Source organism: Lepidochelys olivacea, assembly GCF_965140295.1.
Source record: "Lepidochelys olivacea isolate rLepOli2 genome assembly, chromosome: 3".
Classification (NCBI taxonomy): domain Eukaryota; kingdom Metazoa; phylum Chordata; order Testudines; family Cheloniidae; genus Lepidochelys; species Lepidochelys olivacea.
Genome location: NC_140413.1, coordinates 67,876,243 through 67,903,069, shown reverse-complemented (window position 1 = coordinate 67,903,069; position 26,827 = coordinate 67,876,243). Strand labels below are relative to the sequence as shown.

The 26,827-nt window shown below is 43.2% G+C and overlaps 1 protein-coding gene across 1 annotated transcript; it reads right to left on the bottom strand.

The window, feature by feature from the left end:
* Nucleotides 1–896: 896 nt before the first annotated feature.
* On the bottom strand, nt 897–26,594 carry LOC311518851 (uncharacterized protein C6orf163 homolog; the record flags this gene model as incomplete). The annotated part of the gene is made up of 5 exons (XM_084624920.1): nt 897–1,365; nt 3,208–3,410; nt 12,209–12,316; nt 15,585–15,679; nt 26,447–26,594. 5 exons carry the CDS (start codon nt 26,592–26,594, stop codon nt 966–968), a joined length of 954 nt encoding a protein of 317 aa, XP_084481046.1. The 3' UTR covers nt 897–965.
* Between the last annotated feature and the right edge of the window lie 233 nt (nt 26,595–26,827).

The following is a 26,827-nucleotide window of genomic DNA, read 5'->3' as shown; positions in this document are numbered from 1 at the left end:
CTCAGAGGCTTGCTATGTGAAAGGGGTCACCAATACAAAAGTTTGAGAACCACTGACCTAGAGCCATATATGGGTGTATCTGGTTTAGGAGACAGGAAACTGAGTTTTGACTGCCAGAATTTCCTGCTTATCATTTTGTCAAGAGATGAAAGGGCAGAGGTTTAAGCTATCAAACCCAGTGGATTTCCTAAGATCCAGATAGCTCTTTAGATGATCCATGGAATCCCTCAAAGCCACTCTGCTGGTGCAGTGCTGCCACAGACGGACTGTCTCACAGATGTGTCATAAGGAAGGGGAGCCTAGATGATAAAAACTGCTTTAAGAAGTGTGAACTCTCCGTTGGACATCCTCAGGGTCTGCAGGAAGAATATAACAAAGAGCAGCAGTTCTGGGCCTAGCCCTAAAATCCCCCCCAAACCAATGACCCAGTGGAGCTCAACCAGAGGAGAATTCTGCACAGTTCCTGGGATAGGAGGAGCATATAGCAGATCTGGCACTTCTCTCTTCAGTAACCCCTGCCCAGGATTCACTTCGCTTTCACTACTTCAAATATTGCCTTTAATCTTTTTTTTTAACTGAGAAAAAGTGTATTTTTTCTTGTTCGCTGGAAAGTGGCTGAATGGATTTTCCTCACACTTCAAAAAATGTCTTTGGATTAATATCAAGCATGTGAAACTGCAGCTCAAAGATTTTTGAGACAGGAGGTTATTATAATGGAAGTTGAAGTGCAGTCTTAACTTTACATTTGTAGGAGAGAATATGAATATATCCTGCCTAAACTTGGTGCATTAATTAATATGGGAATGATTATTTTTCCTTTACCTATAGTGACTCATGTTTAATGCAGTGAACAGAAATTGATTTATTTTTCAGCATTACCTATTGGAAGTGCTGATCTGCACTAGCAGTAAATCTCACATCGATCCTGTCTTTATGTTCCTTGTCATTATCTGTTGCTTCATTTTTTATATCCCTGTGTTCTTTCTGAATGGCAGGATAAAATCTGCTTGTCCTGGGGTCAGCTTAGGAAACGTAATATCAATGTAGTTTTGAAAAGATTGTCTTGTTTCTTCTATTTCAGCTTCCAGGTTGTCTTTCCAAGCTGTCATGCTTTCTAGCTGTTGGGTAAGAGTCTGTACTTGAGCTTCCGTCTCTCTCAGGCTGGTCGTCATTTCTCCATATATGGCCTGATGTGTTATCTCTGCTTCTTTGAGCTGTTTTTCAGCCTCCTCTTGTTTCTCTTTTTGATTGATGTCCAAGGCAACACTCATTTCATAATGTTTTTCTTTTTTTAATTGATCCAGGTTCTTCTGATGTATTTTGTTAGCCAATACCCCAGCTTCCAGGAGTTGCTCTGTGTGCTTTCTGTTAAAAAGTTAATTGATTTGTAAAGTAACTTTAGGATAGGTTTAATACATTATGAATGATTATTAAAGATTCCTTAAAGTTTATTCACTATACAGTTATAAAGTTTCTGATTTTGTTAAAATTATAAATGAAGTTATAACATGAAATAAAATGATGACAGGACTAAAACAGGATAACAGAAAGACCAGATCCTCTGGTCAGATCCTCTGATACTGGAAATCAGCATGCTTAAATGGAGCTATACTGATTTACACCAATGGAAGATCAGTTCCAATATGTATACCAGATGGTATTATTTTGATGGTGCATGTGTCAAGGTGAAAAGTGTTATAATACTCCAAATAAATGTAAAATTAAACAAATAAGGTGTGTGTATGGAGGGGGGGGGGAAGAACATGAAGAATCAATTTTTATTCTGCATTTTAACTTCAAATAATTTTTTATAGTGCTGTCCCAAATAGGAATGTTTTCCTGAATTGGGGCTAAACATTGATTTGTAGCCTGGAAATGTCCTAATTTTTGTTTAAGTTTTATCAGACACATCTGTGTTCAGTACAATAAGGCAAGAAAATAAAGGCAAGAAAATGTATAAAATGTATAACATTGCCCAAACACAGTGGATGCAATTCAGCAAAGCTGGCTCAGTACAAACTACAAAGGGTATCCCCATGGTGAGCTCAGCGCCAGTCAAGTTCATTGTGCCAAAGGGGAAATTCTCCTAGCTGTTCCACTTTGCGGAGGAGTTTTAATTTTCATCAGGTCCCATAGGAACTCAGCTGACAGGAGAATCAGAAGATACCAGCTAAGATGATGTAGTAGTCTATCTGTGGAAAATAAGGACTGCAGGACTGGGCCCTGTTTTCATTGTGAGAATGAAAATATTACATAATATGTCAACTATAGTATGGATTTATTCTGAAAAATGGCTTTTAAAAAGGGAAAGGTGTACTTGTGGCACCTTAGAGACCAACCAGTTTGTTTGAGCATAAGCTTTCGTGAGCGCTCACGAAAGCTTATGCTCAAATAAATTGGTTAGTCTCTAAGGTGCCACAAGTACTCCTTTTCTTTTTGCGAATACAGAGTAACATGGCTGCTACTCTGAAACCTTTTAAAAAGGGAACATTCTTATCAAAAAATCTGTTCTCTGTGAGTTTTTAGAATTACTTCTGACATTAGTGAGAAAAGTAAATCTTACTACTCTCTAATCTTATGGAAGAGGGGAGCAGGATATTATTAAGTATCAACACTGTTAACATAATTAACTAAATTCCAGTTGTAGGGCCAGCTGTTGCCCTCAGTTTAACCTGTAAAATCCCATTGCTTTCAAATGAAGACCTGCTAAATTTGACCTGCTAAATCTTTATTTCTGGTGATGACACATAAAGAACAAAGCTTGACTTTCAGATCTCAGGTTAAGTTTGTGGTGCCGGCAATTAGTAAAAAAAAAAAAAAATGTTGCTTCTAACCTAAGTAAATGTGATGTGAAATTGTGAGATACAATAAGCCTGAAAGCCCACAATGCTAATTTCACTCACTTTTCAGAGTAAAGTCACCTTTTGAATTTCCGGTATGAAATATTTTTAAAAGATATTGATCTGTTTCTTGAAAGTCTGGGAATGAGCAAGGTTGATGTTGTCAAGTCTTGTTTCTTTAGTTACATGTTTCAATATACTTTGTATGAATTCCATAGGTAGAAGTCTAGTTAGGATATCAGTGCTTAGAAGATGAAGATGGGTGCCATAGAAAGCCCTTAGGATACTTTGCTTACTGTTGGTATATGCATTTTTGCTTATTATAAAAATGGATGAACAGTTAAACTTTAGAAAATGGCAAGAATACTTTTTCTGCGTGGCCATTGCTTGGGATGCTGTCTGCCTCTCCTGTTTTCTGGCATCAGCTACAGCATGCATCTTTTCCAAAGCACACTCCATCAGGATGCGCTGAAGTTTGTGAGCCATGCGCTGCTCTGCAGCTTCAGATTCCCTCTTCAGCTCATCTTCCAGGTGCCGCTGCATCTCTCTCTCCTTTTTTATCACCGCTTCCTTAAGAAACAGTTAAAGTAGATTTAAAATAGTGAATAAAAATTTATTGTTCAATCCCCGTTTTTAAAGAAAAAAACAAAGTCAGAGGAAGAACAGCATTTCAATAGATCATTAAAGGAAAATTCCATGACTTGTTATGCCCTCGATTAGGGGTGGTCACTGGTCACAGTTTGGTCAGAGGTCAAAATCAGCCTTTGGTCACCCTTAGTTTAGTACAAAGGTGTAAACTGCAGGTCTACTAGCCAAATCTTCATAATGAAGATAAGGACAGCTGAAATCTGTGATGAATTGTGGTGTTTAGATGTTGCTTGTAATTATTAGAATTGGGAGCACTGGCTGCTGGGAGTGTGAAAGGACAGGAAACGGGAAGGAGGGGGAGGAGCAGGGCGGGCTCTAGGTTTTTGCCGCCCCAAGCAAAAAATTTGCCGCCCCAAGCTCAGGTGGGGCTGGGGCTCGCAGGCAGCGCTGGAAGTGGAGGCAGTGATGTCACCTTCTCCCAGCGCCTGCAGGGGCTTTCCTCCCTCCCCCGCCCGGCCGCGCAGAGAAGCCCCGATATAAGGGGTGGCACAAGGCAGCGCAGCAGCCAGTGTGCAGATGAGGCAGCGCAGCCCTGGCTCCCTGACAGGACGCGCCCTCTCCTCCCCAGGTGGCGGCTGGGCCCTGGCAGCTCAGCATCCCGGGGCCAGGGCTTCCCCTTCCCGCTGTGGCCGGGGGCGCGGCACCCTCGCCCTGTCTAAGTGGTGCAGCTCCGAGAGCGCAACTGCCCCGAAAAAAAAGGATGGCTGGAACGCCGCTCCTGGAAATGTGCCGCCCCAAGCACGTGCTTGCTTTGCTGGTGCCTAGAGCAGGTCCTGGGGAAGAGCTGAAGAGGCTGAGGGAGAGCTACTGAGGGTGCAGCAGCAGCTTGGAAAAGAGGTTTCCACTTTAAAAAATAAAGTCCTGTTGAAGTTTGTTAGTACCTTGGCCTGGCTACTACAACATTCTGGCGACAAAGATGGATCTTCTGCCTCTGAACCCACCTGCACCCTTTCTGCAAAGTCCAGGTGAGCCTCCAATTGCTTTTACTGCCTGGATCCATAAGTTTGAGACTTATCTGCTTCCAATCAGTGCTACAGAGATTTCTGAAGTAAGAAAGCGTGCTCTGCTAATCCACTGCCTTAGAGCAGAAGGGCAGTGTATAGTTTACACTTTTCCCCTTGCAGACGATAAATATGAGACTGCACTCACTGCATTAAAGAATGTTTTTGTACCAAAAGTGAATGTAGTACCTAATCGCTACAGATTTCGCCAGTGTGAGCAGAAACCAGGGGAGACTATAATGCAGTATAGGCTTCCCTGAGGAGTCTGATTGTAACTTGTGACTTTGGGAATATGGCAGATGAGATGATTAGAGACCAGCTCATTGAGAAAACAACCATGCTTCGTGTAAGAGAACGTTTACTTCTAGAACCACAACTTACACAAGAAAAAGCAACAATTGGGGATTGGTCCTGCTTTGAGCAGGGGGTTGGACTAGATGACCTCCTGAGGTCCCTTCCAACCCTGATATTCTATGATTCTATGATTCAATAACCATTGCTACCCAGATTGAGTCAGCTACAGCTGAACCCAAAATAATGAGCATGGATACAAGAGGCACAGTCCAGGCTGTGACTCCTTTGCAGAAAAGTTCACTATCATCGCAGACAAACAATTACAAGAGGAAAACTAATGAAAAACCACCAAATCAGCAAATTCAAAATACAGTAAAAGCATGCTTTCACTGTGGATCCCCACAACACCTTGCAAGCTACACAGGATGTCCGGCAAAAGTAGCTCAGTGCAATCATTGGAAAAAGATTGGGCATTTTGCTAAAGTATGTCGCAGCAGCCAGTTCAATCAACAGGTGCATGCAGTTACAATACCAGATGTTACTGTGCTGAGCATGGACGAAATCACTACTACACATATTCCAGAACAAATAAAGTACACGGTAAATGTTTCCACCATACCCTCAGGCAAATCACACTCTATTCAGCTAATGTTGGACACTGGCTCAGCAGTATCTAATCTACCTGATTCCATCTATTTGCATTACTTTAAAGATGTGCCTCTTACTGAACCCAAGCTTCACTTGGTGTGCTATTTGAAAAACCATATTCCAGTACATGGCTGCCTGCCAGCAATATTTACTTTTGGTGATTGCTGTGTAACTGCAGAGTTCTACATTGTCCACAAAGGCACTCCTATCCTTGGCAGAGATTTATTGGCTGCTTTAAATCTCAGGGTAGTTAATGGACGAATTGATCTTCCTCAGCAAAGCACTCTTGCGGTACACACACCAGTTTCAGCTGGGACCTAACACCAGGTTGAGGAGAAACTCGGCTGTGCTTATGGGTTTCTGCATAAAGCTAAAATGGGGAATAATGTGATGCCTGTACGACAGAAATTACGGCGCGTACCATTTTCAGTCAGGGAAGCTGTTTCAGAGGAACTTAGAAAACTTGTTCAATAGGACATTATTGAGGAGATTAACTTCTCAGAATGGGTTTCACCTATAGTAGTGATGCAGAAGAAGGGTGGAGGCACTCGCCTTTGTGTGGACTTAAGGGAGCCAAATAAAGGTATTGTGATTGACAGCCATCCTCTTCCTCACATAGAAGAAGTATTTGCAGAACTCCGTGGAGCAAAGATGTTTTCTACTCTTGATTTGCAGAGCGCATACCACCAGGTTATGTTGTATGAAGATAGCAGAGACCTCACAGCATTTATTACACATGAGGGACTATTCCATTTTAAATTTTTTCCATAGGGTCTCGCATCAGCCCCAAGTGCCTTCCAAAAAATGATGTCATTGATTTTGAAGAATCAACATGGAGTTCAGTGCTATTTGGACGATATTATCATGTTTGGAAATACTTCGGAGGAGCATGACAATAACCTGCAGTCTGTATTAAACTGCATCAGCAAAACAGGCCTCAAGCTCAATAGGTCCAATTGCAAATTTAGACAAACTGAACTCTCCTTTCTGGGACATACAATTTCACAGGCTGGACTAAAACCTGATTCGGCTCATATCGTGGCAATTTCAAATGCTTCTCCTCCAACAGATTTGCAAACCTTACGTTCCTGCTTGGTTCCTACCGCCTGGTATGCAAAATTCATTCCCAATTATGCTTCTGTCATTGAACCGTTACAAGAATTACTATGGGGAAGTTCAACCTTAGTGTGGACAATGGATGCACAAGCTAGTTTCGAAATGGTGAAAGACTTGATTGTACATAATCCAGTACTTGCACTATTCAGTCCTACATTGCCCACAATTGTAACTACTGATGCTTCTGATTATGAACTCAGGGCTGTCCTCACACAACTTCATGAGGACAACACAGAGAGGACTGTTGCATTTGCTTCAAGGACACTAAGTAATGCTGAGAGAAAATATTCTACAGTCGGAAAAGAAGCACTTGCTTGTGTCTGGGCTACTGAAAAATGCAGAACTTACCTGTGGGGCCACACGTTCAAGTTGCACACAGACCACAGCCCTTTGACGACGTTGCTCACCACAAAAGGACTGGGAAGAGCAGGATATCGTATTGCTAGATGGTCTGCAAGACTACTCTCTTTCAATTATGAACTGGAATATAAGCCTGGAAACCAAAATGTGATAGCTGATTGCCTTTCTCGCCTGCCTTTGCCTTCACCAGATGGTCCACTGGAGGATGAGGATGTAGTAGTTGCGCTTATCACAAGCACTCTTACTGCAGTTACGAGAGAACAATTTCAAGCTGCTTGTTTAGCATGTCCAATTCAACAAAAACTATGGGAATTTCTGACAAAGAGATGGCCCAGTAACCCTAAAAACCTTGACCCAGTTTTGCTGCCTTATTTTAGAGTTCGGGATGAACTTTCTTTGCTCGATGGCTGGGTGCTATGAGGTACACCCCAGCTACTTGTGCCAGAAGAATTACAATCAAAACTCATATACCTAGCACACGATACTCATCAAGGAATTGTCAGAACCAAACAATGACTACGGGATCTGTATTGGTGGCCAGGGATGGACTCTTAAACTGAAGCACTCATAAAATCCTGTGTCACTTGCCAAATGCATGATAAGACAGCAGTGACATGTACCCCTCCATTACAGCCTGTTCCTCTTCCTGAATCTGCATGGGAAAAAGTGGTGATTGACATTGTAGGACCCTTTGATACTGCTCCAATTGACTGTCATTATGCCATCACCTTAATAGACTATTTCAGTAAATGGCCTGAGGTAGCGTTTACATCACAAATCTCCTCTGCTATAGTAATTAAGTTCCTCTCTTCAGTTTTTAGCAGGGAAGGAAACCCCAAAGAACTGGTTTCAGATAATGGTAGTCAGTTTACTTCCCTGGAGTTTGAAACTTTTCTAGCAGAGAGGAACATTTTACACAGAAGGTCATCCCTATACTACCCTCAAGCCAATGGGGAAATCGAACTGTTTAACAGAAGTTTGAAAGAGAGTTTGCAAATGGCTAAACTGGAAGGGGCGATTGTGGATAACCTTCACTACTGATTTCTTGCAAGCATACCGGGCTACACGACATGCCACAATGCAAAGATCACCCGCGGAGTTACTGCATGGGAAACAGATGAATGCTAAACTGAACATTGCTGGATTGTTAAAGGCTCGACCTGAGGCCCCCCAGCCGAGGATGTTGTGAGAAAAACAGTTGAACAGAGCCAAGCAAAGTATAAGGCTTTCACAGACAAGCGGCGGAGTGCTAAGGAACCAAAGTTTCAGTGTGGTTCCTTCGTTAGAATACGAAAACCTGGACTTTTACGCAAAGGGGACCATAAATTCACAGTTCCTCTTAAAATCATAGAGAAGAAGGGACCTTACACCTATCGACTTTCTGATGGGCGGGTATGGAATGCTTCTTATCTTGCCCATGCCTATGCACCAAGAGGAGATTATGCCAATACCCAGTCTGCATTGGATAATTTCACTGTAGTATCAACACAACAAGACATTGCACTGGAACCGGGGCTTGAGAGACGGCCTGTCAGACCCAGACGACCACCTGTCTGGACTAGAGACTATGTTATGTAGTATCTATAGTGTTTTTAGTGTAATATTTCTGTCAACAGTATAGTGCCTCATTTCCTATTTGTTCCTGTGGTTAGAACAACAATGTTTGTTGTAATTGGGAGAGTTTCTTAAGAGAGAAGGGAATGTGGTGTTTAGATGTTGTTTGTAATTATTAGAATTGAGAGCACTGGCTGTTGGGAGTCTGAAAGGACAGGAAACAGGAAAGACGGGGGAGGAGTTGAAGAGGCTGAGGGAAAGCTACTGAGGGTGCAGCAGCGGCTTGGAAAAGAGGTTTCCACTTTAAAAAATAAAGTCCTGTTGAAGTTTGTTAGTACCTTGCCTGGCTACTACAACATGAATGAAATCAGGCCTGGCCCTTGTTGCCAGTATAGCCTTTTGTTGGTCAAAGTTTGGGTGTTCTTGCCTCTTACTTGTAATTACTTAAATAATTACAGGTAAGAATCTATATATTAAAAAGAAAATGTCAGAGCTAGTTTTAGAAAATTGTAAATATTTCAGTATCTCTCTGATTGTGAATGGTGTTGGTGTCTCCCAGTGAGAGGTGCCATTTTACTACAACATACTACTATATGTATAGAATGTAGTATAATGAGTTGGACCATCCCCTTCATAGACATGGACCCTCAACCCTGCGGAGAGGTCTTCTTAAGATTCAATGAAAGGGGAGGAGGGGGAAAATGAGATGTCTCTGATTGATTCATATCCATCTCCTCCCCATGTTCAAAGGGTGACAGTGGTACAGCTGCATTTTTTGCATTCTCTGTGCACAGATTTCCGAGGGATGATTGGGCTCAGAGTATAGGAACAAAGTTCATCATAGAAATCATAACAAAAGGTAGGAGAGTTTCAGACTTATTGTAAAGTCAAATTTGTGCTTATGCTAACAGTAGTTAAATAGCTATAATGCTTTTATGTTTATTAGCTGATGCTGGAATTCAGGTTTATCCAATGAAAGACAATCAGTACCTCACCACACACATTTTCCCTTCCATATGTATTGCCACATATGCAAACACCGATCTTGCACTAAACTCCTCCCATAGCTCCCCAAACACTCATTTCATGTCTTTGTCCTCAAAAGAATGTAGTAATGGACCCTCCTCCATATTCCCCAAGCCCCTAATTCAGACCTCCCTCTCACTTGCAATAGCACTCAACCCTATTCCAGCTCCTAAGAGCCCCCATTATACATCTAGATCCTCCTGTAGGCCTCTCTCTCAACAACACAAAGCAAAAAACTTTGGTGGTTCTTAACCTCCCACTAAAACCCAGACCTTGTTCCATGCCTCCACTCTCCAGCATATTAGGGTTTTCAATCTTTGGTCCGTCTCTATCTTTTCCAATGCCATTACTCCATGCCTTTTCTGCTTTTCTGCCTAAGACACAAGAATGTCCTCCAGTGCCTCCTAAACTCCCACTGCAGATCAAGACTACTCCCCCTCCTCACAAGGGCCAGGGCAGGGTCTTGCTTAATGACAGGGTTTTTTTGAGAGGTGGACAAGGGGGCAGAGCACTGTATGCTTCAGAATATTCAACACCCTTCCCTCACAAAGCCAGACATTGATAATTCTGGTAAGTAAAGGCATGGCAGTACTAAGCAGCTTGGATGGGCAGGGGATGGAATCGAATGTGGTCTGTCTCAGAGACACTACACTAACTGTTAAAGTATTTTCAGCACCCATTCAGTGGGACCTGCTGCTGTCAGCCATTGCCATCAGTCAGTTTGCTTAAACAGGGCTTAAATGAATCCCCGGTCATATACTCTCCTCTCCAATTTACTGCCCATCTGGTTCAAGACCCAAAGGTTATTGTTAAACCACTGTTAGGTTAACCACAAAAAGAGCAAACAAATTACCAAACTTAAAATACTTTATAACCACATTGAATATATCTTCCCTTTTGTTATAGTTTATCTCCTTTCTTGTGGTTTATATGCTGAGTGGCATGTCTTGTGTCCAGGGTTTGTTATGATTTTTGTATTTGTATCCATTTTGTTGGTGCAAACAGCACATATTAATGTCCTTATATACCCACAAAAAATCCTTAATAAAACTTGTGGCTAGTGTCACGAAGTGTGGGGGAGTCCGGGCCCTGCACCCCTCTTCCTAGGATTCACCGTGACTCTCAGCCAGCCAGTGAAATGGAAGGTTTATTGGACAATAGCAACACAGTCTAAAACAGAGCTTATGGGTACAACCAGGACCCCTCAGTCAAGTCCTTCTGGGGGGCAGGGAGCTTAGACCCCAGCCTTGGGGTTCCCTGGGTTTGACCACCCAGCCCGAAACTGAAACTCTCTCCAGCCCCTCCTCCTCTGGGCTTTGTCCCTTTCCTGGGTCAGGAGATCACCTGATTCCTTTGTTCTCCAACCCTTTAGCTCTCACCTTGCAGGGGGGAAGGGCCAGGCCACCAGTTGCCAGGAAACAGGGTGTTGGCCATTCTTTGTGTCCAGACTCCTGCACACACCTGCCCTCTAGGGCTCTGCAACGATCATACACCCTTATCCCACCACCTGTATACTTAAGAACTGCATAGGGGAAACTGAGGCACCCCCACAATATTCAGAGAAAACATTAAGAACAATCCCACTTCGTCACAGCTAGTGAGTGAATTGTGATACATCAGGAATTCTGAGAGTCTGCAACCTATAGTGGAGGCTATAAGATCTGGATACAGAGCTTTCTTGGGGGCAAGACTGGAATGAACTCCAACAGGAACGAAAGACCATCACAGACCTCACCACGTTCCACTCAGTGCAAGACACATTCTTTTGACCTTGCCTTCTCTAACATAAACACACAACAAAACACTCCACTGCACACATTTTTCCCACTGGGGAGAGAATGTGAGAATGAATGTGACACAGATGATGGTCCATTGCTTAATGCACTATTGGAAAGCCCTCAGATACTTCAGTGATATAAAAACCTATAGAATAGAATAGAAGAATAGAATGCTGTAGAAGCTTAATTGCTGTTTGTAGTTGTATTCCTTTGTATTTATATTTGTGTTTGTATCTTTTATCAGATATCCCAGCATGCAAATTAAGCACATTGTTGAGTCTATATACAATAAAACATTATAATTTGCATGCTCAGTTTAGAGGGGGGTGTGTGTGTATGTATATATATATATATATATATATATAGATACATACACACATACAGTAGTATACGTCTATTTTTATTTTAGAAATTTAGGCCATTTAGGCTGCAGTTCAGCAAACCATTTAAACATCTGCTTAGCTGTGGTATCAGTGGAATTTAAGAATGTGCTGAAAGTTAATCCCATCTTTAACTGCTGTGCTGAATAGAAATCGACGTAAGCAGGTGCTTAAAGTTAAGCATGTGCTCAAGCAGTTTGCTGAATTGGGATCTTACAGGGCATCTGTCACAAAACAACTAAGTTTCATATAACAAAAATTAAAGTATAGAATGCTAAAAACCAATCAGAAAGAACTAGCTAACCCAAGTATCTGACCAGACAGAACCAAATAATCTGGCATAAGGAAAAACACAATGATCCTCAAGGCAAGCTACCCTATCAGACAACAGGACTCAGTTCCCAGCTGATACAAAATGATAGCAGTGGATAAGCACAAACAGAACATCTTTAAACATATAGTATGACAATGTATTTTGTTGATAAGGTGATTCAATTCCATAGTTGGACATTTCTACAGGAAAATATTTGGTCTATTAGAAATGGAAGCAAATGACTCCAAACCTTTAGTTCCTTTTCATGCTTTTTTTTTAGGCCTTCTAAGAAACTGTTGTGTTCAGCAGTTGCCTGATCAAGGGCTTGTTCCACTGCATCTTCTTTTTCCTCTTTAGCCTTCAAATAAAAATAAAAATCATAGCCCAAATGCAGTTAGCTAAAGATCTGTGAACATGGTATTCTGACTTGGATCAGAGATTATTGGAATCAAAAGCTTGATTGTTTTTCATTAAAAACTTAGAGCCAGATAAATCTATATAGAAATGATAACATGTGTTGTTTTGGGCTATTTGACAAAATTGTTACATTGATCTTTGGAAAATTGCCGGTACAGTGATCAATATTAAAAAGTAAGCATTTGCTAACACGGTACCACACAATGGCATTGAGATACCACAGCTTTGTTGCCTATTATAAGCATAGTGGGCAACTCTGGATCTCACATAGCACTGTGTGGAAAAGGATTGGCAAATGTTGATATTTTAGTAGTGATCACAGTGTGTTTCAGAGAAAAAATTGTGATGTAAAATTTGTTTAAATTCTTGATAATGTTAAAAATGTGCCTTGCTGAGAGTAGATTTGGCAAGACAATAGACTGATAAAATAATGTCAGTTGACTGGTCAGTTCACTGCTTATTGACTGACAATGATCAAATATTCCAGCAAGAATGCCCTGATATAGGCGGAGGCTGACCTTTTTGATTGCATCATGATGCCATCTGTTAGCAAATTTACTTAAAGGTCTTAGAGTAGCAGCCGTGTTAGTCTGTATCCGCAAAAAGAAAAGGAGGACTTGTGGCACCTTAGAGACTAACAGATTTATTTGAGCATAAGCTTTTGTGAGCTACAGCTCACTTCATCGGATGCATTCAGTGGAAAATACAGTGGGGAGATTTTATATACACAGAGAACATGAAACAGTGGGTGTTACAATACACACTGTAACAAGAGTGATCACTTAAGGTGAGCTATTACCAGCAGGAGAGCGGGGATGGGGGAGAACGGGGGACGGGCCTTTTGTAGTGATAATCAAGGTGGGCCATTTCCAGCAGTTGACAAGAACGTCTGAGGAACAGCGTGGGGGGTGGGGGTGGGGATAAACATGGGGAAATAGTTTTACTTTGTGTAATGACCCAACCACTCCCACTCTTTATTCAAGGCTAAGTTAATTGTATCCAGTTTGCAAATTAATTCCAATTCAGCAGTCTCTCTTGGAGTCTGTTTTGCAAATTTGCAAAAATGCTCAAATAAATTTGTTAGTCTCTAAGCTGCCACAAGTCCTCCTTTTCTTTTTAAAGGTCTTAATCACTCATTTTACTACATGCTAATGCCACCTGTTGGGGAAACGATGAACTAATTGAAAGATGAGCATCTTGATTGGCTGGTATCTTCTAGAACAAATATTGTTTGTATGCATAGCTTTAGTTGTATACCAGGCCATCAATGTACATGGTGGCTTACAAAGCACGTTAAACAAGTTAAAAGACACAGTCCCTGCGCCAAAGAGCTTGCAATCTAAACTGACTAGACAAACATATGGAAATTAACTCAGAAGGGAGTAGGGGTGGAAGAGGAGGGTTTACACCTCCTCTGCTGACACAAAGAGAAGAGATGGACAGCCATTAAGTTGCCTGAAGAATTGGCCTGCTGCTTCCTTAGCATAAGTGCTTTTAAAAATGACTTTTTTCTTGTATGGTTGCTGTGTGTTTGTTTTATTTGTTTAATTTCATTTTTATTTTCTTTTGTAACTGTTCAGTCTTGAATACCATTCACATTTAAGTGCTAACCTAACATCGCTGAACTTCATTGTGTTTTGCATTTTTTCTGAATTAAAATAACTCAGTTAAGTAATTTGTTTTTTTTGTAAGTAGGCATAAATGTCTAAGGCTAAGCTTATTGGAGACTATAAAGGCTTACTTTTTTTTGTTACTGCTGTATTAAATTAATGCTTTAAAATATTTTACCATTTTTGACATTATTTGACAAAAGTTGACTGGTTATTTTTGGATGGTCAAATGCCCAAGCTAGTTGAGCTTGATAGCTAGAGGATCATATTTGTGTGCAAATTTGTGCATACAGAACCTGCTTTTGGTCACATTGCAGTCAGTGGGAGTTCTGCTATTCATTGTGTACTGGATTTGATACTTATGCAGCAACAACTGTAGAGTTATTGTCTGTCATATAAACAAGAATTGATAATTGGTTAAAAATAAATGTTGTATTAAAAAATTTAACCTGTAGACTGTGTGTTCTTTCCAGTATTTCTAGATTTAAAGTAGAAAATGAACTGGCAGATGAAGGTGAACTGATATTAACTATCAGTTTAAACATAGATGGCAGCTGACTGGGCGTGGCTGGGAGTGAGCGCCAGAAGCTCTGAGAAGTAGGAGGGGGCCACTGGTGCTCGGATTGTGGCCCCACCACCTTCTCTGCCTCGAGGTCCCGCCCCTGCTCAGTCTCCTCCCCACAAAGCTGCTCCTGCACCAGGGGTGCTGGAACAATTTGTATAGTGGGGGTGCTGAGAGCCATTGAACCAAACTGCAAACCCGTCATATAATGGAAACCATTTCAAGCCATGGAGTGCGGCAGCACCCCCCACACCCTGAGTTCCAGCACCTATGGCCTACATGCCACCTCTGCTCTGCCCTGAGGCCCCGCTCTTGCTTGGCTTCTTCCCCTGAGGTTCTGCCCCGACTCTGCCTCTTCCCACCTCTGCTCCACCTCTTCCCCTAAGGCCCCCCCTGCCCACTACCCTCTGCCCCCTCCCCTGAAACCTCCTGCCTGCCCGCCACTTATTCCTCTGCACCCCGTCCCTTGAGGTCCCCTGCCTGCTGCTTGCTCCTCTCTGCTCCCTCTCCCGAGTCCCCACACCTGCCCATCGCTCGTTTCTCTCTGCTCCCGATGCTCCCTCTGCCCACTGCTTGCTCTTTTTTTTATGCCTCCTCCTGCCTTAAGGGCGAGCGATGGGGTGTGAGGGGGTGTAGAGGAGCAAGCAGAGGGTGGGGCCTCAGGGGAAGAGGTGGAGCAGAGGCGGGAGGAGATGGCGCAAGGGCGGGGCTATGGGGAAAGAGGCCAAGTGGGGGCAAGGCCTCAGGGCAGAGCACAGGCGGGGCCACGGTCTAGGCACTGGTGGCTCTCCACTTCTTGGGAGCTTCCAGGGGCAGCGCTCCAAAGGCGGCGGGCTGGCATGCCTCCTAAGGGAGCTGCGCCTCATCGGGCATTTCTTGCCCTATTTTGGGAGGCTTACCTTCTCCAAGCCTCTTATACCTGCCACCCATGAGCTCAAAGGAATTTATCCACAATTTGCATGCTACAACACAGATTCCAAAGAGTTTAAAGGAATTATAAAGGTTAATTTCAATGATAGTAATATAACTTAATTTACCTGAGACCATAGTTCGGCTTTAATTTTTTCAATCCGTTCTTTTACTTCTAATTCCTTTTTTTCACATTGTTCTTGTTGAAGATCTGCCCCAAGATCTATATATATTCAACAGAAATGGATCATGTGCAACATGTTACAAGTATAAAGAAACTGTAAACTGTCTCCTGCCCGTTTGCTTGATTTGATAGTTAAAAAAAATTAAAAAGATACACAATGTGAATCCTCGCTGCAGACAGTATTTATAATGTAAATATTAATACAGTGTCTTAAGTGTATGCACTGCTTTAAAAACAAGGACTGTGCTCAAGGAGCATACAGTCTAGGAACTTGATCTTATGAGGTGCTGTGGACCCACAATTCCCACTGATTGATGGCTATTTGGTGACCTATATGAAATAAATTTGGTGGTCTTAGTCTATTTCCTAGCCAACAAATGTTGACCTCACCCAGTCTACCACAACGGCTTGCGCTAATTCTCTCCATTGTCAGCCCACACCGTAGAAATAAGTGCTGAGTAGGCATTTGGACTCAACTGCCATCTCAATCCAGAAATTAATCCCTCCAAAAGAGAATTAAGGCACATTGATGGGGCAGTCTGGAGAGTCGACACTGTCACTACTAATACTGTATCCATTTTGTGGATAATAGAGGTTGCCGGACTCCAGGGTTGTCTAGCTCAGTATCTTTCAACAGCATCAAGTTCACTATAGCCATGCGAGTTTTAGAACCATGTGTATCAATATGTGCACCAAGGGTAACAACCACTCTACCAGAAGGACATATATAGGCCAAATCCACTCAGGCCACATCTACACTATGGGGATTATAGGGACATAGCTATGGTGCTGTAGCTATGCCGGCGTAACCCCACAGTATAGACACAGCCTACAGCGAGGGGCCGGTGATTCTGTCATTGTAGAAATGCCACCTCACCAAGCAACAGTGGATAGATCGACAAAAGCATTCTTCCATTGACCTAGCTGCGTCTCCACCGGGGATTAGGTTGGCATAGCTACGGGTGCTCAGGTGGGGGATGGGGGTTGATTTTTCACATTCCTGAGCAGTACAGCTATGTTGACCTAAATTTTAAATGTAGATCAGACCTTAGTTTTTTTTTTCCTGCCTATCATCAAACCTGGGACTGTTGATATCTTAAAAGAAGTAGTATGTGAGTACATAGTTTAGTAACATATAGTTAATAAGAAATCATACTATATTATGTAATTTGTAGTTTCTGACTACTTAGGTGTGACTATTCTCCATGAATGGAATTTCACACAAGATATCATTTTTTATACTGAGAATACTGAGTTTTGAAAATTATCTCATCTTTTTCTGGCCTATGTGGGGAAAAGCGCAAAAGGGGCTATATGGCTGATGTACTAGGCTACAAAGAATAGTATAGTGTACTGAAACTTGCTACAAGAAGGCACATTTCCATGACTGGCACATACATTAGGCATATAATTGCGCTAGGCTAGCTGCAATAATTCTGTTAATAAGCTTCACATAAATATGAGTGTGAATCTATGAAGGCAGTATATACAAAGAACATGAGTGAATGACAAGTAACTATCTTAGGCCCCGTCTACACTGGCAAGTTTCTGCACAGTAAAGCAGCTTTCTGCGCTGTAACTCCCGAGGTGTACACACTGCCAAGCTACTTAGTGCGCAGAAACTGCACAGTTGTAGCGCTCTAAAAAAAACCACCCCGACGAGAGGCGTAGAGCTTCCTGTGCCATGGCTATGGACACCGTGGTGGTTACAGCGCTGTGATTCACCTCTGGGAGGTGTCCCACAATGCCTGTTCTCACCTCTCTGGTCATCGGTTTGAACTCTACTGCCCTGCTCTCAGGTGACCAACCATCATCCCCACCCCATACATTCCTTTGCAAATTTGAAAGTCCCCCTACTGTTTGCTCAGTGATGTGTGCAGTGGTCTCAGTGCATCTTTCCAGGTGGCCAGGCCTGCTCCACGCACCAGATAATCAGCCGCTTGGAGCAATGCCGAGCTGCTGGACCTCATCGGCATTTGGGGCAAGGAAGCTGTGCAGTCCCAGCTGCACTGCAGCTGTAGGAATTATGATAACTAAGGACAGATTTCATGATGCAGGATAGAAAGGGGCCATGACCGGGACACTCTGCAGTGTAGGGTCAAAGTGAAGGAGCTGCGGAACGCCTACCACTAGGCGGGGGAGGCAAACTGCTGCTCCGGTGCTGCGCCCACAAGCTGCTGGTTCTACAAAGAGCTGGATGTGATACTCGGTGGCGACCCCACCTCCACTGCAAAGGCCCCTGTGGATACTTTGTTGGCTCATGTGCCAGTCGCAAGTGGACCAAGCCAGGAGGAGAAAATCTTGGATGAAGAGTGGGAGGGGGACCCAGAGGCAGAGGATGGCTCAGACACCTGAGATGCATGCAGTCAGGAGCTCTTTTCTACCCTGGAGGAGCCTAGCCAGTCACAGCAGTCGGAACTTGGCAAAGCGCAAACAGGAGAGGAGGCCCCTGGTGAATGGATCTGATTTTGGGAATTGCTGAAGCGATTTGTTTTGGGGGCAGGAGGGTTGCAGAAATCAGGCTTGTCTCCAACCGCATGCCTAGTCTGAGCGGCAGAACAGGTTGTTGATTGACTCCCTCACTTCACGGGAATCTCCCTCAAAGATCTCCAGGAAACTCTCGTGGAGATACTGGGCAATCCGCTGCCGCAGGTTCCTAGGCAGAGCTGCTTCGTTTCTTGCCCCATTAACAGTAACTGTCCCACGCCACTGTGCCCAGTATACAGCAGGGTCTGGGAAGAGTGATTCACCCTGCCGCTGCGGCTACTCACCATTTTAGGGGTCTTGTGGCTCTTGTGTGCTTGCCTGGAGTCAGTTAGTGACAGGTGTGAGAGTACTGGCTGTGTTTTAAAGCACTGAATCAGTGTTGTCTGTGTTGCAAACACAATACTGCTTCTGTAAAATGTTGCATTTAAACTTCACAGAGATGACCTTGGGAGGCCAGCCTCCCTTATCAGCAGCAGAACGGCTGTGCAGAATTAGAAAGCGCCACGAAGAAATAAGGAGGACTTTCTCTGTGAGGTTATGATGCAGTCTGCCTCTGAGAAACAGGAATTGAAGGAGTGGTGGGACAGCAAGAAGAGGGACCAAAAGGAGAATGCGGGACACCAGAAAGAAGCCATGGAGTGGCTCTTAAACATTCTGGAGCACCAAGTGGACACGCTCCAGGCGATACTAGCTCTTCAGACCAAGCAGCTCCGCTCCCGCCCTCCCCTGCAGCCGTTGTCACAAAACTCTTTCCCATGCACCCCCCTCACACCACCAACACACTATTATCAACCTCCTGATTCCACTTTCTACCCACAGCATTCCACTCCTCCCTCCTCACAGTCCAGCAGTGTGGACTCCCAATACCCACTGCACTCAACACCTATCCATCTGCAGTTTGGCCCTGCTGAAGTACAGCACCCGCTGCATTGTTCTCCAAAGGAGAAGGTTGGGTATGATCCCTGGACATACAAAAATCTGTAGCCATCCCAGGACCCCTCCTCCTTTTGATGCCTTCCCTTCCCCCATCCCCTCCCTGCTGATAATTTTTTTCATTTGACTCCCTTCTCTGGTTGTTGTCTTTTAATAAAAGAATTGTGTTTGTTTGGAAGCAATCTTTATTTTATTAAGTGAAAGCAAAAAGAGCACTGCAAAACACATACAATTTTGTTAAAGCCTCTTCTTGCATCATGTGCACCAATCACCTCCTAGCATTACAAGCACTGCAATCCCAAGCATAGCAACCAATATTAGTGGCTTTCAGCCTCAAATTGCTGCCTCATGGCATCCCTGATCCTTATGGCCCCACACTGTGCCCCTCTGATAGCCTTTGTCTCTGGCTGTTCAAACTCAGCCTCCAGACATTGAGCCTCTGCGGTCCAGCCCTGAGTGAAGCTTTCACCCCTCCCTTCACAAATATTATGGAGCATACAGAACGTGGCTATAAGCATAAGAATATTGTCATCAGCCATGACCAGCTTCCCATACAGGCATCGCCAGCGGGCTTTTAAATGGCCAAATGCACACTCCACAGTCATTCTGCACTTGCTCAGCTTGTTGTTGAACTGCTTCTGGCTGCTGTCAAGTTGCCCCACGTACGGCTTCAAAAGCCATGGCATTAAGGGGTAGGCAGGGTCTCCAAGGATCACAATGGGGATTTTGACTTCCCCTACTGGGATTTTCTGGAAGAAAGTTCCTGCTTGCAGCTTCTTGAACAGGCCAGTGTTCTGAAAGATATTTGCATCTGGCACCTTTCCGGACCAGCCTGCATTAATGTCCGTGAAACGTCCACGGTGATCCACAAGCGCCAGGAGAACCATTGAGAAATACCCCTTGCGATGAATGTACTTGGTGGCTAGGTGGTCTGGTGCCAGAATTGGAATGTGTGTGCCATCTAGCACCCCTCTGCAGTTAGGGAAGCCCATTTGTGCAAAGCCATCCACAATGTCACACATGTTGCCCAGAGTCACAGTCTTTCAGAGCAGAATGTAATTAATGGCCCTGCACACTTCCGTCAACATGAGTACAACGGTTGACTTTCCCTCTCCAAACTGGTTAGCGACTGATCGATAGCAGTCTGGAGTAGCCCGCTTCCACAGTGCAATTGCCACGCACTTCTCCAACAACAGGGCAGCTCTCATTCTTATGTCCTAGCGCCACAGGCCTGGGATGAGCTCATCACACAGTCCCATGAATGTAGCTTTCCGCATGCGAAAGTTCTGCAGCCACTGCTCGTTATCCCAGATGTGCATCACGATGTGATCCCACCACTCAATGCTTATTTCCTGAGTCCAAAAGCTGCGTTCCACTGTGGTCAGCACCTCCGTGAAAGCCACAAGCAATCATGTGTCATAGCTACTGCACGTGGCAAGATCAATGTTGCACTCCTCTTGCCTTTGTAGTTTAAGGAATAACTCCACGGCCACTCGTGACGTGTGGGTCAGAGCGAGCAGCAGACTGGTCAGCAGTTCAGGATCCATTCCTGCAGCCTGAAAGAGGCAGGGTGCGCACTACACAAACCGTTGAAAGATGGCGCCAAATGTGGACGGAAGCACAGGGTTTGCTGGGATGCGAAGCAATGCATCACGGGGCACAGGGACTGGACCCAGGATGCCCCACAATCCCCTCACCTTCCCACAAGTCTTAGCGGCGAAAGAGATGCTCTGTGGGACAGCTGCCCAGAGAGCACCGCCCCAAATAACGCTGCAAGTGCCGCAAGTGTGAACTTGCTATTGCACAGGCAGCTGTCAGTGTGAACACACAACAGCGGTTTTCCTTCTGTGCTCTCTGAGCAGTGCTGTAACTAAGGGTGACCAGACAGCAAGTGTGAAAAATTGGGACAGGGGGTGGGGGGTAACAGGAGCCTATATAAGAAAAAGCCCCAAAAATCGGGACTGTCCCTATAAAATCGGGACATGTGGTCACCCTGCTGTAACTGCCAGTGGTGTAACTTTGCCAGTGTAGATGTGCCTTCAGCAAGAGACAAGGTGGGTGAGGTAATATCTTTTATTGGATCAGCCTCTCTTGGTGAGAGAGACAAGCTTTCAAGCTTACACACTCTTCTTCAGGTCTGTGAAACATACTGTCACAGCTAAACACAAGGTGGAACAGATGGTTTAGCGTAAGTAGTTAACACATATTTCAAGGGACTATTCAAGGTGAAGTGGCCCGTTAACACACCGTCAGCCATTGGCTGGGGGAGGGGCTGGGGAAGGAAGTGGGCGGAGGCAGTTGGGAGGGGAGTTGTTAGTGGGTTACAGATTGTTGTAATAAGCCAAAAAATCCAATGTCTCTGTTCAGTCCATGATTGTTAGTATCTAGCAAAGTTATTAATTTAAACTCCCAGGCTCATCTTTTGAAAATATTGTGCATGTTTCCTTTGAGGATGACGATGAGAGGTCAGATATAGAATGATGGCTTTGTGAAAAGTGTTCACCCACAGGTAATATGGTGTTTTAGGCTTTTATCATTTTTCTGTGTGACTTCATTTGAGAGAGTAGTGATTTTCTGGTTTCACCCATATAGCTGTTATTGGGAGATTTACTCTGCTGGATGAGGTACAGCACATGTTGTCATAGGCATGTGTAGGACCCATGGATCTTGAATGGTGCGTTGTGATCATTACAGCAGTGGAATTATGTCTGCAAGTTTTGCATCTGTTGTTCTGGTAGGGTCTGATGCCACTTTGAGTTGGTGTGTGCTGGTCTGTGGGGAGCTTGCTTCTGATGGTGAGCGTGGACAGGTTGGAGAGTTTTTTGAAGGCCAGAAGAGGCAAGTTCTGGAAAGATTTATTTCAGGATGGGGTCCCCATAGAGTATGGGTTGTAGTTATTTGATGGTACTCCATATGGGTTCCAGTGTGAGGTGACAACTAGGGGTGTTTTAGGGCAGTCAGAGGGGGTTTCATTTCTATATTGAAACAGGTTCGCTTTGGGTATTTTGGTGGCCTATTCCATGACATGATCTTCTCTGGTGGTGTGTCCTTGTCTGGTGAAGGCAGTTTTGGGTGTGTTAAGATGTATAACTTGGACTTTCTCCTTGGACTATATTCTGTGGTATCTGAGTGCCTTGCTGTAGATAGCAGATTTTTTCGGTGTTTGGGTTGGTTACTGGATATATGAAGGTAGGTGTGGTGATTTGTGAGTTTCTTGTATATAATTGTCTGTAGGGTTCATTGTTGAAGCTGATCATGGTGTCCACCCATACAATATTTTACAAAGTAAAAGGGGAAAATACTCTAAAACAGGACATTTTTAAGAGGCTCCCAGTGTGTTTTATGTTGTCTATGTCAACTATAAGCTCCTCAGGTCAAAGACCTTGATTTCTAGGTCTTCTACAGTCCTGAGCACACTGTTGATACTTCAAATGTATTTTGAAAAGCAACTATCCCAAGCTCTAAGAGCTATTGAATAATGACTTAAGCCTGTTTAGTAACCCACATTATCGAACATAGGCAGTGTGACTCACAATACTAATATCACTGATCAAAGATCCCTGCAATAGTTAGGTATAGAAATTCTTACTTTATTGATTTTCCTCGGACTCTTGCTATTAACATACTAATACTACCATACATTTTCTTTCAATTTTTAAACTATAATTGCACTGCAATAGAAAATCCACTTACGACCTTAGAGATAGTTTATACGGTAAAAGCTTTGTTATCCGGCATGTTGGGAAAATGGGGGGTGCTGGTTAGTCAAAAATTCTGGTTAACTAAGAGTTATACTTACCAATGGACTACCAATTTTCAAAGAATTATAATACAATAAAATGAATAAAGTATAAAATAGTAAACAGGTACTCACCAATCTAATAGTAGTGCTGCACTGCAGAGTGTTTGGTTTCTTGAAGCACTTAAGTATATACAGGGAAAGTTTTCTATACAGTAGGTTATCTTATGACACTGCATATCACTGTGGGCAGCGCATGGCATACACCCAGATCACTAAAAATACACTTAACACTAAAACTATACTGAACATAATTTAATTTTTCTTTGATGATTCAGAAGGCACTTCAGGATGTTGCAGTGCCTCAGGGTCATCCTTATCAACATCAATTATCATTGTAGATGTAGAAGATGTAGGAGATTGGGCTGAATCTGTACGGACCCTATGACACACCCTTGAAGCTGCTTTTTTTGAATAAATCCCTGACATCAGCTTGCTTAATTTTCTTCTGCCTCTTTTGCATAAAAGTAGAGTGCAGAATGTGTGATTGCATAACCTCCCGGGCAGTATAACATGGCTGCCTTTCTGCAAATTTAATTATTGTAACAAAAGCTGAAGAAGCCTTTCCCCAAGTTGTTTTGTCCTCTTCACTAAAATCTTCTTCACTGTCTTTATCAGTGTCCTTTGACTTTTCAGGATTCAAAACATTCTCTGTTATTTCTGTATCAGTAACAGTATGTGTCACTTCAACCTCCTTGTCAGTTTCAACCCACTCTCCTATCTCACTTTCATGAAGTTTGTTGATTGGGTGTGAAGAAGGACTATCCGTCACCATTTCAAGAATTTGTGCTAATGTATTTTTTCTAACTCTTACTTTAAAGCCTTTAAATTCATCTTCATCAGAAGAGACGTCTGCAAAGATAACATTAGGCTACAATTTTATCTAAGCTCTTTAATGTTTCACTTTAACAGAATTTCAGGCACAAGCAACATTAAAAATTGCATCTTTTATGTTATAACGAGATTGAAAGTCCTGGATAGTGCCTTCATGATTGATCAGCTTTCTTAGGAAATCTGTTCTGTAATAACATTTCATTTGACCCTGGTCCATAGGTTGAATCAATGAAGTAACGTTGGCAGGCAGGAAGATGGTAAAAATACTACCAGACACTAACTCTGTTTCTTGAGAGTGAGCTCTACAATTGCCTAGCAATAGAATAACTTTGCTATCTTCGGGTAAGCTTATTTTTCTAAAATATTCTTTCACTGCAGGTACAAAAACATGATGAAACCAATCATAAAAAAATTCTTTGTCCATCCATGAATTACCTTGTGCTTTGTAAACAATAGGTAAATGTGCAATACCTTTGAAAGCTCTAGGATGATTATATTTTCCAGTCACCAAAAGTTTTATTCTATGCGAGCCTGCGGCATTAGCACACGTAAGAACAATTAGTCTGTCTTTATTGTGCTTAAAACCAGCAGCGTTAAATTCGCTTGCACCTGCTAGGGTAGAATTTGGCAAACATCACCGAAAGAGGCCAGTTTCATCAGCATTATACATTTGTTCAGGGGATAGATCATGTTCAGTGATTAAATTTCTAAAATTTCTAAATTTCTAAAAAATTCACAATATTTATTTCACTTCATGGTCAGCCAATTTTTGTTCACTGGATACATCTAGCTTTCTAATATCGTGACAAAGTTTGAAACACAAAAGCCATCGTTCAGAAAATGCACATGGCTCAGTCAATTCCATTTGCTTATAAAAATCTTTTGCCTTTTCAACGAGCATTGGGCCAGAGATAGGGGCACACTCCCATTGTTTCAATGAAAACCATTCGTATAAAACACTGTCTATCTGGTCTAATTTAGGTGTATGCAGAGTATAGCGATGTTCAACAGCTTTATTTGACTTACAACTAGCAAAAATTTGAGCAATTGTCCTTTCTGAACCTTGATGTTGTATATCATGGACAAGCCAACATTGTACTCTTGCATCAAAACATTCCTTTCTTGCCCTTTTCAAAACATGTACAAATATCTATTTTCTGTTTTAATGTCAACACAACTCTCTTGTGCTTCTCTCCTTTGCTTTTCATTGGTATTTTGGATGCCATAATGGTAGGGTGGTGTTGATATTTTATGATAAACACAGGACTATACACAGAGTAATAAACCAACAGATCACAATGGCGGATACAAACAGAAAGAACAGCATTTGGCTCTTCTCGGCTAACTCGAGCATAGTCCGACTGCTCCCGGAAATACTCGGGTCCAGAATAACTTTGGCATCGATTCTACTTAGCTTCTGCATTGGTCCCGTTTACTAGATTGAAGACTTGTATTGGAAGATATCAGAAATGCTAGTTTCTAGAGCTTTCTGGTTGGTAAAGTGCTGGATAACACAGCTTTTACTGTATAAGTATGCCAGAGTCCTGTCAGGAACTGTTGTTTCAGGGGCTTGTTTAGGCCCTGTACACAGTTCTGGTAGTAAAGAGTTTAACTGTTTTTTGAAGAGTTATACCCAGCAAAGTTATAACATACACCTCTACCCGCTTTCCTTGCCCACGGCCCCAGCCGTGTCACTGGGGGTGGAGGGTTGGGGAAAGGCCCCACACCCACTGGCAGCGGGAAGCGGAGCGTCACAGCTGGGAGCTGGTGGAGTGGAGCGGGCTGGGGCTGGGCTGCTCCACTTCCGCTGCTGCCGGTAAATGCCGGGATCCCTTCCCCCAAGCCCCCTTCCTTGAGCGACATGGCTGGGGCTGGGGCAAGGGAAGTGGAGAGGGCTTCTCCCGGCCCCCCGCTAATCACCCAGGCCACTCTGGGCCTGCGGAGCCCCCAAAAGTGCCCCCCACAGCTCCTGCCTCCCAGACCCAGAGGGGGTGGGGGAAGGCCCTGCCACTGACCACCCCCTGAGACCCTCTGCCCCTTATCCAACCCCTCGGTCCCGGCCCGGCACCCTTAACACGCCGCTTAGAGCAGCATGTTGGAGCCAGACACACTGATGCGCTGATCCGCTGGAGCACACAGCCCCAGCCCCCAGAGCGCTGCTTTACCGTGTTCTAGCCAAATTCGTGTTATATTGGGTCGTGTTATATCGGGGTAGAAGTGTAGTTGTGGCCACAGTCATTACACAGTAGTCTCTAGCATGATTTCTATTTCTCTCTCATCTGTTTAGGGCTTGATCTAAAGTCCATTGATGTCAAGGGAGAAACTCCTGTGGACTTTGCACTGAACCCTTATAGAGTGACTAACTAAGGCCCAGATCCTGAAACAGGAAATGTAAAAGCAGACTTCAGTTTTGTATTGTAACTTTGCCTTACTAAAGAGTTTTTAAAAAATCTTTGTCAAGCATGGTTCTTCTCAATCCTTTTAAGCCTTACTTACAACTATTTTCAAACATGCTCATACATAGCTTTCTTTTTTTTGCTCCAGTGTGAGCAAATCTTTAATACCTTGAGAAGAGTAATTATTTGATCTGGAGTATTTGTACATATTCATGAATAAGTACATGTATCCATCTCTGATCAACCAGGAAAGGCCATTGCAAGAAGATGTGAATGTCAAAAATAAAGGCATATATAAGCGTTTTGGATATCCCCAATTGGAGAATTACAAATGAAGCATTCAGGAAATCAACTTACCTAATATATCCCGATGAGTGTAATACCGTGTTTTGTAAGGCTTATACTCCCGAATCCGTTCAAAAGTAGCAGGTGTAGGTGGTGGTGGTATTATTTTTGAGCATACAGCACAACAAACAAAGGAGCTCAAATCCGGATTTCTAATCATGGTTGTATAAAATATTCAAGGTTGTTACTAAAATGTCCAAACTGCCCTAATCCTTGCAGACAAAATGCTTACTGTTACTACAGAAAACATGCAGTCCAGTTAAAAGATAAAATCATTCACTATTAGGATGATGTCTAAAACATTTGCCTGCAGGTTAAGAAGCACATGTGGTGAGGAGCTCAATAACATAATGCGGACTGATGATGGGAGAGGATTTATTAACTGATCTCTTA